The sequence below is a fragment of the Nerophis lumbriciformis genome, linkage group LG08 (assembly GCF_033978685.3).
Source record: "Nerophis lumbriciformis linkage group LG08, RoL_Nlum_v2.1, whole genome shotgun sequence".
Lineage (NCBI taxonomy): Eukaryota > Metazoa > Chordata > Actinopteri > Syngnathiformes > Syngnathidae > Nerophis > Nerophis lumbriciformis.
In genome coordinates, this window is record NC_084555.2 from 18,927,397 (window position 1) to 18,945,100 (window position 17,704).

Sequence of the window (17,704 nt, forward strand, 5' to 3'; positions counted from 1 at the left end):
CTTGTCCTCTCATATGGTCTACCTTTGTCCAACTTGGACCTTTGTGACAATGTGCTTTCAGACCATATGCCTGTGATATTTGAGGCCAGTTTTTATCACTTGACAGCTAAAACGCACATTCCTGCGCGTCACTGCTGGTCAGTTTTTTTTGCTTTTAACCAGGTTTTTTTTACCCTCTGGCTGTTTTTTCTGACACTGAGAAACTCAGTGCATTGTTTCAATCCACCTGTCAAACAGCCTTGGACTTGGTGGCTCCTTTAAAAATCAAAAAGGCTCAAATTAAATCAGAACCCTGGTTTAATGATAGAACCCGTGCGATCAGACGCGAGTGCCGCAAAATTGAACGCAGGTGGAAGAAGGACACGCTTCAGGTGTCACTCCAGATTTTAAAGGACTGTTGGCATCAATATCAGAGCACAGTAAAGAGACAAAAAGAGAACATTTGGCAAGCATTATTTCCTCAAATAGTCTTGACCCTCGTGTTTTATTCAAAACCATTGACTCTGTTCTTAATGCCCCTCAGCCTACATGTTTGGAACCCTCCTCTGAATTGTGTAATGCCTTTTTAGATTATTTTATTGATAAGGTTGCCACGACAAGGGCTCTCATTTCTGTTCGACCTCTGACCCTTCTGTCCTTTTTCACTACTTTGCTGTTTTTAATCAGTTTGAGCAAGTGACTCTGCCGCAGTTACAGGAGTTAATTAATCATATTGAACCCCTCAGGCTCCCCCCATGATGCTGTCCCTCCTACATTTTTTAAATACGTTTTTTCCTGCATAGGGCAGCCAGTCTGTCTTCTGGTGTGGTTCCTACCAGTTTTAAACACGCCGTGGTTCAACCACTTTTAAAGAAACTTGGTCTGGACAGTTCTGTTTTAGCCAATTTTAGATCCATTTCTAAGCCGCCTTTCCTCTCAAAGATCTTGGAGAAGATTGTTTTTACTCAGTTAAACACTTTTTTAGAGGACTATGATATTTTAGAAGTCTTTCAGTCTGGGTGTAAACCCCTCCATAGTACTGAGTCGGCAATATTAAGGGTTTGTAATGACATCCTCCGAGCATATGATTTTTAGTTTTACTCGATCTAACAGCAGCATTTGATACGGTGGACCATATTATCTTAATTAGCCGCCTACAGTATAAGGTGGGCATCTGTGCTACTGCTTTGAGTTGGTTGAAGTCATATTTAACAAATGGAACCTTCTCTGTAAAAGTTGCTGGTTCTGAATCAATCCTCTGTTGCTCCCTTGACATGTGGGGTCCCACAGGGCTCAGTTTTATGACCACTGCTTTTTTCTCTTTATTTACTTCCCCTGGGCTCAATATTAAGAAAGCATGACATTTATTTTCATCGCTGTGCCGATTACAGACAAATGTATTTTCCGTTAAAGGCCCGTATGGCCCTAAATTTATTAAATTTCAATGATAAGATGACTGAAGTAATAGTGTTTGGACATAGTGGTACCCCCTGTTGACTTTGGCCCCTTGGCTTTGCACGTTAAGCCCATGGTCACCAACCTGGGCTTTTGTATTGATAGTCATTTTAAATTGGACCGTCAGATTGGCACAGTGGGGAAAACCAGCTTCTTTCATTTACGTCAGCTGGCCAAGGTTAAAAACCTTCTTTCCAGGCAACAGTTTGAGACAGTAATCCATGCCTTTATCACATCTCGGCTGGATTACTGTAACTCTTTGTATTTTGGAATCAGTCAGTCCTCCCTCCCACGTCTGCAGCTGGTCCAAAATGCAGCTGCCCGACTTTTAACAAGCACAAGCAAAAGAGAGCACATTACTCCTGTTTTAGCCTCCCTTCAATGGCTGCATGTGTCTTTTAGAGTCTATTTTAAAAGTATTTTATTTGTTTCTAAATCCTTACATGGTCTTGCTCCACCTTAGCTCTCTGAGCTGCTCCACCTCTATGCCCCAACCCCGGTCCCTCAGGTCAGCTGATCAGCTGCTCCTGGAGGTACTGAAATCAAAGCACAAGCTCAGAGGGGACAGGGCCTTCTCTGTTGTGGGTCCCAAACTCTGGAACGATCTCCCTCTCCATGTGAGACAGGCCCCTTCTTTGGCCAATTTTAAGACCCTTCTAAAAAACCTATACTTACTCACTGGCTTTCAACCCAGCATGAGACTTTGAACAGTTTATACTGTTTTTAACTTTTTAACGGCCTTATCTAACAAACTGCTTTTAAAATCATTTTTATCTGCTCTTTTGATGTATATACTGTATATATGTGTGTGTATTTTACCTCTGTTTTAAATTATATATTTTAGTCTGTCCTTTGCCTGTATTTCTCTGCTTTTTGTGTGTTTACTTGTTTGTGATGTACATACAGCCTTTTGTTTTTCAACTGTGGTTGTTTTAAAGGGCTTTATAAATACTGTTGGTAATACATGCACCTGGGGATAGGTTGATTTTCAACACTAAATTGGCCCTAGTGTGTGAATGTGAGTGTGAATGTTGTCTATCTGTGTTGGCCCTGCGAAGAGGTGGCAACTTGTCCAGGGTGTACCCCGCCTTCCGCCCGAATGCAGCTGAGATAGGCTCCAGCACCCTCCGCGACCCCGAAAGGGACAAGCGGTAGAAAATGGATGGATGGATGGATGGATGGTTCGGCATATAATACGTTGATGGAGGGTTTTTAAGTTGTTTTAGAGGGCTTTGAAGGCTACAACGGTGACTCCCATTGGCCACATCGTTTTTTATCATTTTTAAAACCTAAAAAAAGCCATATGTGTTCTTGTATTTCATAATAATTGTGAACGATAAGCAAAATTCCCCAAAAAAGCGCAGTTCCCCTTCCCCTTTAAGCTTTAGTGATTTGCTCCTTGTGTCGTCCTGCTCGGTGTGTGTGTGACGCATGCTTAGCCATTCCTTTTCCTCTAGTCCTCCAGTGTTACTTGGAATAAACTTTTATTCATTTATTTTTTATAGTTTTTATTATTTACCACCGTGGTGGTGAAGATTAGTATCTTAGAAGCGGCTTTGCACTGTGTTGCAGCTTGCTCTCAAATTGGAGCTGTTGTTCTGACAAGACACACACCCTCCTGGAATTAATGCAACTTCTGCATGTGTGTAACAAGGAATATTGAAATATAATTGTGTCTTCCTGAGCGTGCATCCCTTTTGAAGGAATCTTTGAGTACAGTCTTTAGCCATGTAAACACTGAGACACAGCTGTGGTAAATTGGCTGGGCTTGGCAGTTCATCAACCAGTCAGTTAAAAAAGGCAATTATCAACCCCCTTACCATCTCTAATAAAACGATACTAAAGTGACGAGATCGCTATTTTTCCTTTTCTTGTTCTTGTTATAGCAAAATCATTTTTGGTCATTTTTCTTATTGTTTGCAAACTTAGGGAGGATCCTCTGAATACAGGAAGGCTTTGAGGACAAATTATAAAAAATAAAAAAAAAGGGAAACAATAGTAGTCATTGTGTACGAGCCACTGTATTATGTCGCATTCAATAGCACAAACTTGATAAATCTGATTTACAACAATACTAGCAAATAAAAAATGTGATAAGATACGCTTTATAAAAATTAGTTTTTGTGTCAAACTGTGCAATGGAATAGATTGCTATACTTTATCCAAAAAAAAAGATTTGTCGAGTGATATCAAGGATTACGTTGGTCGCGTTCCCAGACATATTGAACGGTTGGGCTCCAGATGCCATTCTACACGAGAAAGCAGATGGAAGCTTGGAAAAGCATGGAGGTCTCTAACTTTTTTGTGTGTGGCTGGGTCAAGGACATTGGTATCAAGACTCTCCCAGATAAATATGCATAGTTTTTGCTCGGGTAAGTTTGCATTTCAGGATTTAACTTTGCGTAAGCTGCTATGTTTTTTGCTGTTGTACCCACCGTTTACGAGTAGCGTGTTTTTCCCCATCTTTATCAGAATATAACTATATATTGTGTATGCGCTGAAAGCCTAATATATGATTGCTGCCTTTGGTAAAAGCGTAACTCTTTTAGGTTTTGCTCACATTTGCTTTCTTTTTTTTTAAACATGCCGAGTTGGTACTTTTCGAAACACTCTTAGTAAACATGTGTTTAAGAAATAAAAAATAATATCAAGATAATACTTAAATGGGAAATAATAAACGTTAAAACTATATCAAACAAACCTTTGATCACAGCAAACTTGTGCATTCTTCGACTCTGCTCCCTTGGACTGAGAGCATCCATCCATCCATTTTCTGCCGCTTGTCCCTTTTGGGGTCGCGGGGGGTGCTGGAGCCTATCTCAGCTGCATTCGGGCGGAAGGCGGGATACACCCTCAAATATTTTCTGTACCGTGTATATATATATGTATGTATGTGTATGTATGTGTATGTATGTGTATATATATATATATATATATATATATATATATATATATATATATATATATATATATATATATATATATATATATATATATATGTATATGTACGTGTATATATGTGTATAAATATATATATATGTGTATTTGTATTTGTGTGAATATATGTATATGTACATATATATGTATGTATATATGTAATATATTAAACACACGCATATAAAACTTAGTTGACACAGGGAAAGATCTTGCTTTGGTTTTTGGCTGAGACCAGGGATGTTGGGCTCGAAAAGATTGGTGACCACTGGTCTAAATCCCCATGAAATTTCACAACCCCCCTGCTGTTTAAAGACCTTATCTTAAAAGCACACAAAGTAGCACTTAGCACTGTAGCTAACAGCTGACAGAAGGAGCCCCAGAGATCGATCTCCCCGCCCACAGTAGATGTGCTGCCGGGCACAAAATGACTGCGCTGGGAGGTGGATGAAACGCTAGTACACCAAAGCATATTTTTACTCGGTCTGTGGCTCGTAATTCAAAAATGTTGTACAATGAGGGCTTTGTAACTCGAGGTTTCACTGTATTTTCCATCCTAGTGTCCTAGAACTTGTTGATAGGATCTTTCTCCTTCTTTCCACACTGCCTCTGCAGGATCCAGCGGTTGTTCAGAGAGTTGTTGTCCAACAGCAGGCAGCTGAGGTGGTTGTCCTGTAGCTTCATGCTTGGTCTGGTGACTCCCACCTCTTTAGCGTGCCTGTCCAATCTTTCCTCTGAGACCTTGCAGCACCTCAGCTTACTAGACCACCAGCTCGGTACGTAGGGGTCGGTGATTTTTTGCAAGTATGAAAACCCAGGACTTATCTTAATGTGTTTGCTCGTTTTCCAAAATCAGGAGTAACATCAAAAACTGTTGTTTCCCATCAGGTCCACTCATTTCACCATCAGAGTTGGAACGTCTTTCATCTCTTCATTCTCTGGCTCTTGATTTCGCTGATCTGACATCTGAGCTTTGTGGCCTACTGGCATCGCCCCATCGCACTCCGCTGCATCGTCTCTCCCTACTGCTCAATGGTGCCACTCTAGAATTAAAATCATTAGAAGGAACTGCCACAGAGGACGATTGGAAGGCACTGGTAAAGCACTGGCCTCCCAGTTATTATTTCTCCTTTCTGTAACAAAACGTCACTGTTTATTAATTATATCGCACCCGTCATTCAAGTTTGTCCGTCCCTCTTAGGTACGAGTGAGTACCAACTTGCGAGTGTACATCATGGCCATGGAAGTCAACAGTTTGGAGCTCCTCAGGGTTCTAAAGCCAAGCCTTCCACTGGAGCGCATCCACCTGGACAGTTACAACACACTGGTGACCGATGCCACCCTGGAGCTCATTGCCCAGCAATACAACAAGACACTGACGCACTTCCTTTTACTGAGGGATGACCCAGAATTTCCAGACCTCAGTGTGAATCGCAATGAAGATCCATTGGTCCTCTTAGCTTGGAGATGCACTCAGCTGGCGGTGCTGGTGATACACGGTGGGTGAGCTGCTTCTTTCAGCTGTGTACATTGGAACCTCTGAAGACAAAACATTAGATAATTTAAACACTATAAATTCCTTATATCCTTTTATTAAAATATTGGAAAAATGGAAATACAGTCGTACCTTTAACTTACAAATTTAAGTGGTTTTATGACGGAGCTCTCAACTAAAAACAAAAACGTGTATCTCAAATTTTCCCTTTGAAATTAATTGAAATACAATTTAAATGGTGCTTTCCCCTCCTACCTCCCTCACGAAACAGTACCATTTTAACATGTAACATGCCTTTAAAAAGAAAAATATACTTTCACATCAAAAATATCGCAAGAAAAAAACTTGCAATAGAATGCAGTAAAAACAACTACAGTAGTTTTTTTAAGTAATGTAATAAAAATGTACAGCATTTACTTTGGAGATTGGACTTCTATAATATCTCTTCCAGCTGCTTCTCTGTCAAACACCCCATCAGCAGCTTCTCCATATTTTTGTGGATAAATGTTCATTGTTGAGATCATTTTAACATTCTTGGCTGGCATTAGACTCATTCTGCTTCAGTAAGGTGCAGGCCAGCTGTGATGCACTCGAACTGCTTCGCCAAGCTGACGATATGCTGGGTCATGTTTTTGATGATTTTATTCTTTAATTCTAGGGTGGGACTATTAATAACATTTTGATTTCGATTTCAATTATGGCTTCTCACGATCAAGAAAATATAATTATTTTTTTTAAAGAACCGCAGAGCTTGCATGCAAAATCCGGAGCTTGTAAAGGTGAAACAGATGAGGAGCAAATGAGTGAAAAAAGAGCATGTCTACAAGAAATTTGGGATGTCACTGTGGTTGCTACTTTTTATTTGACACAGCACTAGTACCCACAACACATCATCTGCTTGTGTTGTTGTGAACGACCTCATTGATGTAACATCAATGTACAAACAAAACAGCAGTCGTAACTTGACAGGCGGGCTTTTTTTTTTTTTTACAGCCTCAAATTGTCTCCTTACTTGTTGCCAAGCTGAGAATAGCAGCACAGCACAATTCCTCCCTTCACAATAGTAGTGCGGTATGCCACATCTGGTCTGACTGCGCTAACAAAATAAGGGTTTCAAAAAAGTACCTTACACAAGCATAATAAACTTCCATCCATCCATTTTCGCGGCGGGTGCTGGAACTTATCCCAGCTGCATTCAGGCTAATGCATTTATTGATACATTTACACAATTACTATGCATTGAACTAAAATAATGGTCAAAATTGTCCAAAGATGTATTGCACCAATAAATGTCAAGATTTTTTTGCATTTAATTAACAAACATTTTGTTAAACTTTATTTGACGCAAAAAGCATGCACTCTGTTGTGGTAAAATAAGTGTTAAAGGTAAAAAAACAGAATGAAAAACTATTAAAAAAGAAAAACTGAATTGTATTGTTTTTTATATTGCTATTGTTATTTAAATGTATTTATTATTATTTTTACTTGTTGTTTATTTGTTACTATTTTATATCTGTTTATTTAAACTCTATTGAAAATTGCGTGTTGGTGGTGCAATAAATACTCATGTTTTCAAATTAGTAAATAATCATGATTCAAAATAATCACCATTATTGGTTTTGCCATAATTGTTCAGCCCTATTTAATTCTATGAATATCATCCACTTCTCTGTAATGTATTTCACACTCACATTCTTCATTCTCATGGTTGGAAAATAAAGTCAAGTCAAACATGCGGCCCGCAGACCGGATCAGGCACGCGAACAGGTTCAATGCGGCCCGCGAGACAAGTTTGCAAAGTGTAAAATAAAGCTTCATTTTTAAATTAAAGAAACTGCTGTTCTGAATGTGTCACTGAATGTCGCAATAGTAATTCTGTTAAGCAAGCAAATAATTTATACCGGGGATAGCAAGTATACCAGGCAAGAGGTACACGCTAAAGCGGGGCTGCGACTCCTCCCCCTCGACCCAATGTAAAGCAAACAGAAGTAATATTAAAAAATGGTAACCCCACTTAAATGCTGCATGAGATAATGCACATTTATATAGTTATGTGAAAATTAATGTATTCTGTGCAAATTAAAGAAAGTAAACAGTGTGTGATTTACTATAATACTGTCAGTCTTTTAAGTTTTTATTGTTGGTTTGTTGAAATTGTTCACACATTGCACAGCTTTTATTTTTCTATCAATACACACACGGTGATGACTAGAAGGCAGGGAGTAACTCAACCCTCTTGAATAGTTTCTACCTCAGTTTGTATGGTTTGTTGAGTTAGCACAGGATTAATATGTGGAAATGACAAATGAGGTAGTTGAAAAATTTAATAGTTTTTATTAATGCTTTATTTTGTTTTTTTTGTTCAATCCATGATGGGCTGTGACTTATGGTTTGACTGCTTGGTAGTTAGACTGAGATTAAGTCTAAGTTCATTGTGTTCTTCATGGTGTTTTTAAAACGGCACTGTTTTTTTCCTCCAAATTTTCAACTAACTTGAAATGTTTTCTCAAAAGAATTATTTGTTAAATGTACATTTTCAGAATTGTTCTATTTTGGCCGAAATAAAACAAAGAAAACAATCTGAAGTTGCCGTAGTTGTATTTTTAAGTTATTATGCCTTGATTTTAGAGTAAATGCTTTTGTTCTGACAAACATGTCCACTCCCTTCTAGGCTACACGGTGTGGTCTCACAACTTGGTGGCGATCTCCCGACTGCGTGGCTCCAGCCTCCGTGTCCTGACCGTGTCTGAGGAGAGCATCGACTTTGACCCCGACCAGCCGGTGTATTTGGAAGGTGATCCGGTTCATAACCTGGTAAAAGAGGTCTCACAGGGCCTGGGCCGTGTATGGCACCCTTGCTTGGATTACAGCCTGGTTTTGACTGAACCCACCCAGCACTTCCATCACGAGTTGCAAGCCTTCAGCATGGGCATGTAAACAACGCGTCTAATTAATAAGAGTGTGGCCCCAACCTATGCTAAGACCAGGCCAGACCAACCACCTGCCCCCAAAACCCACATATCTCAAGTAGATCTTCACTATAACAAATGACATAATTTGTTGTTATTTTATCTTTTCCGATCTCCATGTACAGTTTTAGCACACAAACCATTTCCAAAAGGTGTCTAGTTTTCCTGATTAGTTCTATAATCTTTGGAATCTTGGAAAACTTGTAGTCGCCGCAATAGTTAAATGTCTTTCCTGTATTTCATGGACCAGTCTGGTCTGGTCTTGCACAAAGAATCTCAAGAGCCATTGCATGATGTGTCTTTTATTTTCATTTTTTGGCTCTCTTTTTTTATTACCCCCCACCCAGTTTAGTGTGTAATCGTATATTTTTCCTTTATGGTGTTTCCTTCACCTGTACTGGCTTTGTGCGTATTTAAATATTAGAACACGACAGGACAGGCAGGCTGGTTGAGTATGATTTAGTAGAATATTAAGCTCTGTGTGTGTGCGCTCAGACACAAGCTTAGGTTTGAAGGTTTTACTCTTTTTTTTTTTTTCTTTTCTTTTTTTTTTTTTAACTATGGCTTTGTGTCTGTTTCATTCACTCCAGAAAAAGTTGTGCAGATCAATCACTTCCTGGGAAACAACCTTAACTGGTGCTTTGAAGGAGCACCTTGTGCACATGTCTACTACTTGGAAGAACCTTGGCAGCCAGTGTGCGCATTAGAAATGTAACATTGCTCTGTTTGAAGGGCAACCATCATGCCTCCTGATTCTTGGCCATCCTTTGCAGCTGGCAAAGGTTGCTTTTCACGGTCAAAACGTCTTATCGGGGAGATGTCGCACCTTAATAGCGGAGTTCTGCAGATTGTTGGTAGAGGTTTGAGTCCAGCACACTTTTCACCTTGTCAACTAAATAAGCTGTCCCCTGTCTTCCGGTGGTCGTCCGTAGCTCATACACCCTTTTTCCATGAGTTGTGTCCCCCTTAAGTTGACACTTTTAATAGTTCTTTGTACGTTTTTGTTGTACTTGAATGCCAGCGTACTAAGGAAGGAAACAATATACCAATAAGGTGCAGCTTGGGTGGCTGTGAACCCGAAGTTGTGATTCGGAACAAGGAAAGAAAAGCGATGCACTGAATGTACCATGGCGAATAATTTTTGTTCAATTCCCGCAAAACTTTGGCCTTGTTAGTTGAGGTGGAATGATTAGTAGGTAGAGAAAAAGGCACCTATTTTTTGAGTGGTCTGATGACCATGGTGACACGTTTTCGTTCCGTCTCAGGTGAGCTGTTACGTCCCTTTTTGACTGGGACACTGATGGATATCGGTGTGTGTAAAAAAACAAGCCCTTCTTTTGCTAATGCTATTTTTTGGGGTCACAGTTGCCTTGAAAAATATTTTCCTCTGGAAATGGTTATCAATTGGATGTTTTGCCATCTGGTAATCATTCTGCTTTGATGAAGGGTCATTGAACCTAATGTTACATTTGTTTTTGAAGAATTAGGTCGATAGAAGTGTCGCGATGGAGGGTCCGTCAATAAAATAGCATGCTGTAACTTGGTGATATCTGAAGTGAATGTAGTGGATTTCAGGGTATTGTGTGTCGTACGCGTTGTCTGGGTTCTTGCCTCTTCCTCAGCCATAGAGGCACGACAATCTGTAATTGGAGTCCTGTGAAGAAGCCAGGCATTGTAGACCGAATATCGTTCGAAGGTTTTGTACCGGTAATAGCAAAGGTGTTTTTTTTGTTTTTTTTAACACAAGTTAGAGCAACGTTTCCCTCCTAAATGGCCTCATCTTACGTATTGGTGTACCTGAAGGTCTATATCAAGGTGTCTATATGTTTACGTGGTAAACTTTCAAGGTCCTGGTCCAATTGGTTTTGCTGATGAGCCTTTTGGCTGCCAATAGTTTGCTGCATGAGACAATGATGGTTGAGCCATAAGAAACTCTTGGTCTTGGTCCATAACTCAGGATTGTTGCACTTTTGGAGCCAAGAGGTTTTTAAGGATGTCTATGGCTTCTACATATATACACTCGAAGATGGGACAGCACAACCAGCAAAAGCGCATATTCCGACTAAAATCACACATTTTAGATTATATGTCAATTTATTTTTGCTTTTATTTTGCATTTTAGCTTGTGTAATGTTTGTACAGTGACAAGACATGTGAAATTAAAGCAATATATATTACAGAATATAAATATTTTCCTTTGACACAAAAAAAACAACCACTTTATTCTTGCTAAGATAAATACAAATTACAAATATAAACGATTTAAGAAAAACTATATTGAAATACATTGGAACCTCGATTTAGGGACTTAATTGGTTCGAACACAGAAAAGGTTCTATGTTGAAACTTAATTTCTTCGTAACAAACAATGTAAACATGGGTTTCAGTTGTGACAAAAGTCCATGTTTTAGTAATAGTTTGTACACTTTGAAGACAATACAAAGTGCTATAACAGTACTATTATATCAATGGATGAGGCAGTGTCTACAACAATGTGGATACTTCCTGAATGTTTCAAACCACATGTTGCTTGCCTATTGCTTTCTTATCATTTTGAGCTAGCAAAACAAGAAAAGGGCTTAAAAAGCACACAAAGTAGCAATTAGAACAGTAGCTAACAACAACACAGCTATGCTGATGGAGATTGATTAGCCCGCTTACAATGGATGTGCTGCCGGACACAAAATTGCTACGCTGCAAGACACACAATGAAACGTTTGTACAACAAAGCATTTTTTAATTCAATTTTGGTTCGCAAATCGTAAAATATGTACAATGAGGGGTTCGTAAATCAAGGTTCCACTATATAACAGATATGTACATCTTGTTTAGAAGTAGCGTTACCAGCTTCAGACCATATCCTCGCGTTTGTTTCCAAACTATTGTCGTGTCAGGCAGAAATGACGACATCTTTTCGACTGAGTGTGTAGCAGTACAGCTAGTAGAGGCAGGGATTAGAATTGTCGCTTGTAATGCAGCAAGATGAGAAGTCTTTAGTTCTCAGGGTACAGTCAAGGTAGAGGAGGAGGAAGGGAAACAATAGTGACTACTAGTCACCTGCTCTCCTCTTCCTTTCCTTCAATGCTGCCAAAGACCACAATGGAGCAAGTGTCAACTCAATCTGAAGTCATTCTGAAGTGCCCGTTTGTCTTTAATACACTGGCGGCTGTAGCTGATCCAGTTGTTTTGTTTCTTCTACGCTTCACATTCTGGTCATTCTGCCTTGTCTTTGTGGCGTTTAAGCTGCTAGTGAATCTACTCCCTTTGCTGGACCTTGTGTTGGAAAGGACGCTAACCAAAGCAGATGCACTGCATGTGTAAAAACAAAGTAAAATAATGTATGTTTATAACTGGCCATTTTAATACAGTATGTGTTGACTTGAAAACAGTTGGCAGCATCGTTGCACAACCTAACCAGACTTGCAGCACTGTTGTGAAGTTTCATAGTATCCATAATACAACATATTTCCACCATGTTGTGTTTTTCTTTCTTTCTGGGTAGCCTCTTTCACTGTGAATGTAACAGTGAGGAGAGCATAAGGAATTAAAACACTTCTTCCAATTTGTAGCATCTCAGTGTGGAAGAACCTGTGACTGGATGGGTGTCCAAGATGGGCATGAGATTAAATGGGAACTATTCTAAGCATGCCGCTGGAGACGTTCCTCCACCAGACTGGTACTGGATGTTTTTCGAGCCTGAAGGCCGGCGTGCCTGATTTGATAAGCCTGTAGGTCAAATAAGTGTTCATAGTACTCGACTGCTAGCAGGACCAGGACATTCCAACATGGGGACTCTCAGGCTGTCGGACTGACATAACAGCTAACCACATGGTTAAATAAAAATGTATTTATATATATACAGTATATATAGATATATATAAATATGTACACATATATATTTTTACTTTGAATCGATTTTCCAAGATGGGGCTTGTTCTGACTCGTCACACCAGCTGGACTGAGCAGAGTGTCTGTGTGATTCTTTTGATGTGTGTTTTATGCAAAGATTTGTGGGCCTTTTGTGTATGTTTGAGAAAAGCAACCTACTCGAACTGAGCTCAAGATGACCACTTCATATTTAGTGCAATTGTTGGTTTCTCATTAATGTACTTACAGGGGTTTATTTACGTGTGTGTAATGAGGCGCTGGTTCAGCTGTCAGGTTGTGGGTTATTTAGGTCGCCATTAGCAGCGATGTATGTCAGTTGATGAACCCAACCTGGGCTTGAGTTTGTTTGTTTGTTTGTTTGTTTGCGTTTGGTTCTTCTGTGCTTTAAGAAAACCATAGCAAGGCCTGACGGGTAACTAAACCACAGAGCTGGGCTCTAATGGCTTCCGTCTGAGACCGTTGGCGATCTGTCTCTGTCACCAGGGCCGGCTCTAGGCTTTTCGTGGCCCCATTTCCGTCTTTGATATTACTTGTGTAACATGCTATAGGGGCTATAGGGCTAACTGCAGCCTCGTGAGTATTGTAATGCGGTCATGTTTAGAGGGCTTTCTTAATGTTATAACCCGTATTTAGAAAAGCATAAAAAAATTGTAAACTCTAGCTAAGAAAACATTAAATTTATAATTCCTTCTTCGCAGAAATGTATTTACCACGACCAAGCCCGGAACCAATTAATAGTAATCAACGAGAGTTTACTGTATTACTTTTAGCGACCAGAAGTCGAAAATGTGTGACCAATATTTTACAAGTAATGTAAATATTTGTATTTACTATAAATATTTAGGTATGAAGAATAAACAAGAATGCAGCTGAGATAGCCTCCAGCACCCCCCGCGAACCGGAAAGGGACAAAGCGGTAGAAAATGGATGGGTGGATGAATAAACAATAAGATTTAGTTTAGTAATATGTTCAATAGTAATGTTTTTTTAAATTTCAGATAATGTCCAAGACTTACATAAAAAGGTAACAAAAAATAGGTTGATGGATCAAAGGGGGAAAAAGTGCTTGATATCCCCTACTGCAGTGAAGCCAATTCAAAACTGCTGTGGCACTTTGGCATTATTTGACAAGGTAAACAAAACATAATAAAAAGGCAAAAACTATTTAAAAAAAACAGAAGATCATTAGACTTTATATCTTTAGAGAAAAGGTTTGGCTACAAAATCAACTTGAATAGTACGTACATTTTAGAAATATGGATGTAAATCTTGTCACAATGACGGCCTTCGAAGCGATTGCTATATTAGCAATTATCTCTATGGGCTTTTGAATGGGCGATGCCGTTAACCGAACTAAAACTACCACAAAGGACATGTTGACTCACCGCTGAATAAAAGTTTAGCAGAAATAAAGTACAATTGTATCCATCGAAGTGTGTGGCCCTAAACAACCACACAGAGTGTTTATGCCAGGAGCTGGCCCTGTCTGTCACAGAACTATAGAGGGAAAAAAATCTGGCCTTAGTTTTGAGTTTGAGTGAATGCGTGTGTTCAAACACCAGTTAGCTAAAGCCGCTAACATGGGGAGGGATCCGTGTTAAGCGTATTCATTTTGTACCAAAGCAGCAGACTGCATCAGTCCAAACAGACTGGTTTCACTTCCACTTTTAATGCCAGTTCCAAAGTGTTCTGGTTCTGGTTGTTTGTTGTTACCTCCCCTTTTGTCGCTTTGACTGTCGACTTGACTGAGCTTACATAGGTATGAACATGCTGTTTTTGTTTTCTGTCACTGGGGAAAAAACACTGGATGTGCATCACACTGGTTGTAGACGTACAAGACACACGAAAGAGCCTTAGAGAACTTCTGGATGCACAGGTTCTCAGACAAGGAAACACGCCTGGTTATTATACTTTGATGTATGACAGTTTGTGGCTTGTGGTGATACACTTGGAAAACGAGTAGGGTACCAAATAGAACGGCCTGGCTGAAGTGTAGTGGTGACATCATTGGAGGTCTTTAACTCTATCTCAGTTACGGTTTGTGGCCACTGCTTCTATTTAAACAGGCAGGCCTCACAACTATGCAAGAGGAATGCATCTAATCCACACTCTTCGACTAGTCTTCTGCTGTGTGTGTTCCTCGCGGTCACACGCTAGAAGCAGAAGAAAGAAGGACTCGCAATGACAATACACTTGGCCTTATAATGATTTATGAAATCGTTTCCTTTTTCCTTCTTTTTTATTTAATTTTTTTAAGATTCTGGTCAGTCAACCCAGCGACAAGCAGCGGTGACGGCGGGCTCACTCTTGGTCTCTATGAGACCGGCTCGATGGCCCCCGGTTTTATCGTGGTACGAATGTTGTGCATTTGTTTAAAAATCAGGACAATTTGCAATAACAGCAGTCTTTACTAGCAGTGCTGACCGCGCCCGGCTGCGTCTCTAGAAAAACCATAGAAGAAGAGATGTATAATCTTTATGAATATAGATATATTAAACTGTCATAGTGCATATTTGTAGACGTCTCAACAATTCATTACTGTGGTATACACGTAAATACTTGTCCAGGTTCGATTTGTGAACATGAATTATGTACATCAGTAAACTGTGTATGCGCGGTTTTGCCATTAATGTTCAATTCTGATAGTCGTGTTCTGGTGTGACTGTGTTTATTACAGTGTGCACATAGCAGTAGCTTTTTACTTTCTTTGGGTTATTCATATGTACTGAATCACAGTGTGACAAAATTATTTTTCAAATGTAGATGAAGAACTGGTTTAAATCATACTTACCAGAAAAAAAAGGGGGATTTCCTCCAAATATTCTTTCTAATATTTCTGTGTAAAGCAACTTTTTGGTGAATGCAGCGGAAATAATTGTGATTCAAATTCTTCATGGGCCACCCTTTTTTAGGGTTTAGTCTGCAAGTATTCCTAATGTGTTGTAGAGTTTAGCTTTCCAGCTGAAAGGTCCAATATTCTCATTGAGAACAGTATTGATCCACGGCTGTTGTGTTGTGGCAAAAATTAAAAAAAAGGAGGTTTCAAAGTCAGACGCTTAAAATCTTAAAACATCTCAACAAACATGAGCTGGGAAAGCAGCATAATGTTTTGACTATTGTGTTGAATGAATGCTACTTATTTTAGTCAATGAATAAAAGCATCTGAAATGTTGTTTTTCTTCTGTTGTCTTTCTTTCTGTACCTCCTCTTGTATTTCATTAGGTTATCAGACGAGATCTATTTAACTGGCGGCCCAGGAATGACACCATACCGGCCTACGAGTTCAGTTCCAACCTTGGGAGATAATATTTTTGCAGCAAATTCCTAAAAACACAAGAGTTCACCTCTTGTGTAGAGGAGCTTGGACCACTGTGAACACATTGGCATATCCTTGCATTGACATTTTAACCTTTTTAACTTACGGTACATAACCGAGGCATTCCTTAAGGCACCCCCTTTAAGTCCGCTCCTTTTTGGCAATTACACATTTTTGCGAAATGTGAGTTATGTGACTAAGTTGTTGTAGCTTGTTTACTTCAGATGCAGTCAGTGGTCATTTGTTAAACTTATTTAGTTCCTCAAGGTTCTATTTTAGGTCTTCTCTATTTCATCGTTTGGGCTATTCAACTGGTGGCCCGCGACTTCAGATAAAAAAAGGTGTTCGAGACTCACATTTTTGCAGCATATTTTTTTAAAGTGTTGTCATAGAGAGGATATTTGACTAACATTTTTGCAGAAGGTCCTTAAAAACAGTGGCGCGCTCCTGTAACTGTCACAAAATCAAATCTCTACTTTAGAGGACGATGGTTCTCTGCAATATACAAAATAAGACTAATGGTGAAGGGAGAAGTCCAGCCTTAGCTTAAGTCCTTAGCTTTCTGGAAATGTGGCCCCCAAAAACAAAGTAAGTTGAACACCCCTATATTAGAAACTTAATGTCTTAAAGTGTACCAAAAGAACAAATTAGGAAGGGTATATGGACTGTGACAAAAACGTTCAGAGAAAATGGAAAAATCAATGCACACCCCTTTTTGTATTTAATAATTGTGTTTTTTTAGTATGTGTATTGAATGAAATGTGATTGTGCACAGTATACATTAAATTCATATACTCTATATCAGGGGTCCCCAAACTACGGCCCAGGGTCCAAAATCTGGCCCCTTAAAAAAAAGTTTAAAAAAAAGTTTTGTTTTTTTAAATTATTTTTTCCAATCTGTCCTTTCTAATCCATTTTCAACCGCTTGTTACTCTGTGTCTCCTCGCAGCTAAGGCAAATCATATTGTCTAAAAACGCATTTTCCCATCAATAACGTGACATCAAGTGCACGCTCTTTCAGTCAATTAGTGTGTGAGATATATATATATATATATATATATATATATATATATATATATATATATATAATTAGTTTTAACCCAATGCGGCCCCCCGAGTCAAAAAGTTTGGGGACCCCTGCTCTATATATTTATATATATTATTAAAATAGTTATCTCACCCTATTCTCATAATGTATTGATCTACATTTATTATTTTGCACATATGGGTGTTTTTGTGACATTTTATCTTAAAAAAGGTGTATAAATTCAACAAAATAATTAGAACAAATTAATTTAAACTGCAGGGTCAAATTACAGTCGTCCCTCGTCACATTGCACTTCAAATATTGTTTGTTCACCGCTTTTCAGAATTTTGGAATGTTTTTTTCAGAACTTTTCATAAAATGGGTCGATAATTAAGCATTTTCAAGCCTCAAAATGGCAAAATAAACTAAAAACATCAGTACTTAAGTCGTATTGGCCAAACCAATCAGGGTGCGCTGTTCGGTATCGTGGCCACTGATTGGCTCAGCCTCAGAAGCGGCGCTGTAAAAGAGTGTAAAAGTGATTAAAGGGTGTTATGTCATTTCTAAAGGGCTCTCATAATGTTGGAAATTATTTAGAAGGTAGTAAACATTTTTTTTATGCTCGAGCAGTGTAAATATTT

General features: G+C 39.0%; 1 protein-coding gene across 2 annotated transcripts in view; it reads left to right on the forward strand.

Moving 5' to 3' along the window:
• Positions 1-16,312, forward strand: part of fbxo33 (F-box protein 33) — a 30,189-nt gene extending 13,877 nt beyond the window's left edge. Inside the window, exons 3-7 of one of the 2 annotated variants that reach the window (XM_061968402.1) lie at positions 4,984-5,144; positions 5,257-5,465; positions 5,570-5,867; positions 8,535-8,657; positions 15,943-16,312. In XM_061968402.1, the coding sequence (XP_061824386.1) occupies positions 4,984-5,144; positions 5,257-5,465; positions 5,570-5,867; positions 8,535-8,657; positions 15,943-15,965 (814 nt within the window). In that variant the 3' untranslated portion in view covers positions 15,966-16,312. Of the gene's footprint in view, positions 1-4,983; positions 5,145-5,256; positions 5,466-5,569; positions 5,868-8,534; positions 11,077-15,942 lie in introns of those variants that run through there. The other variant, XM_061968401.1, reaches the window with a different exon arrangement.
• Positions 16,313-17,704: the final 1,392 nt, after the last annotated feature.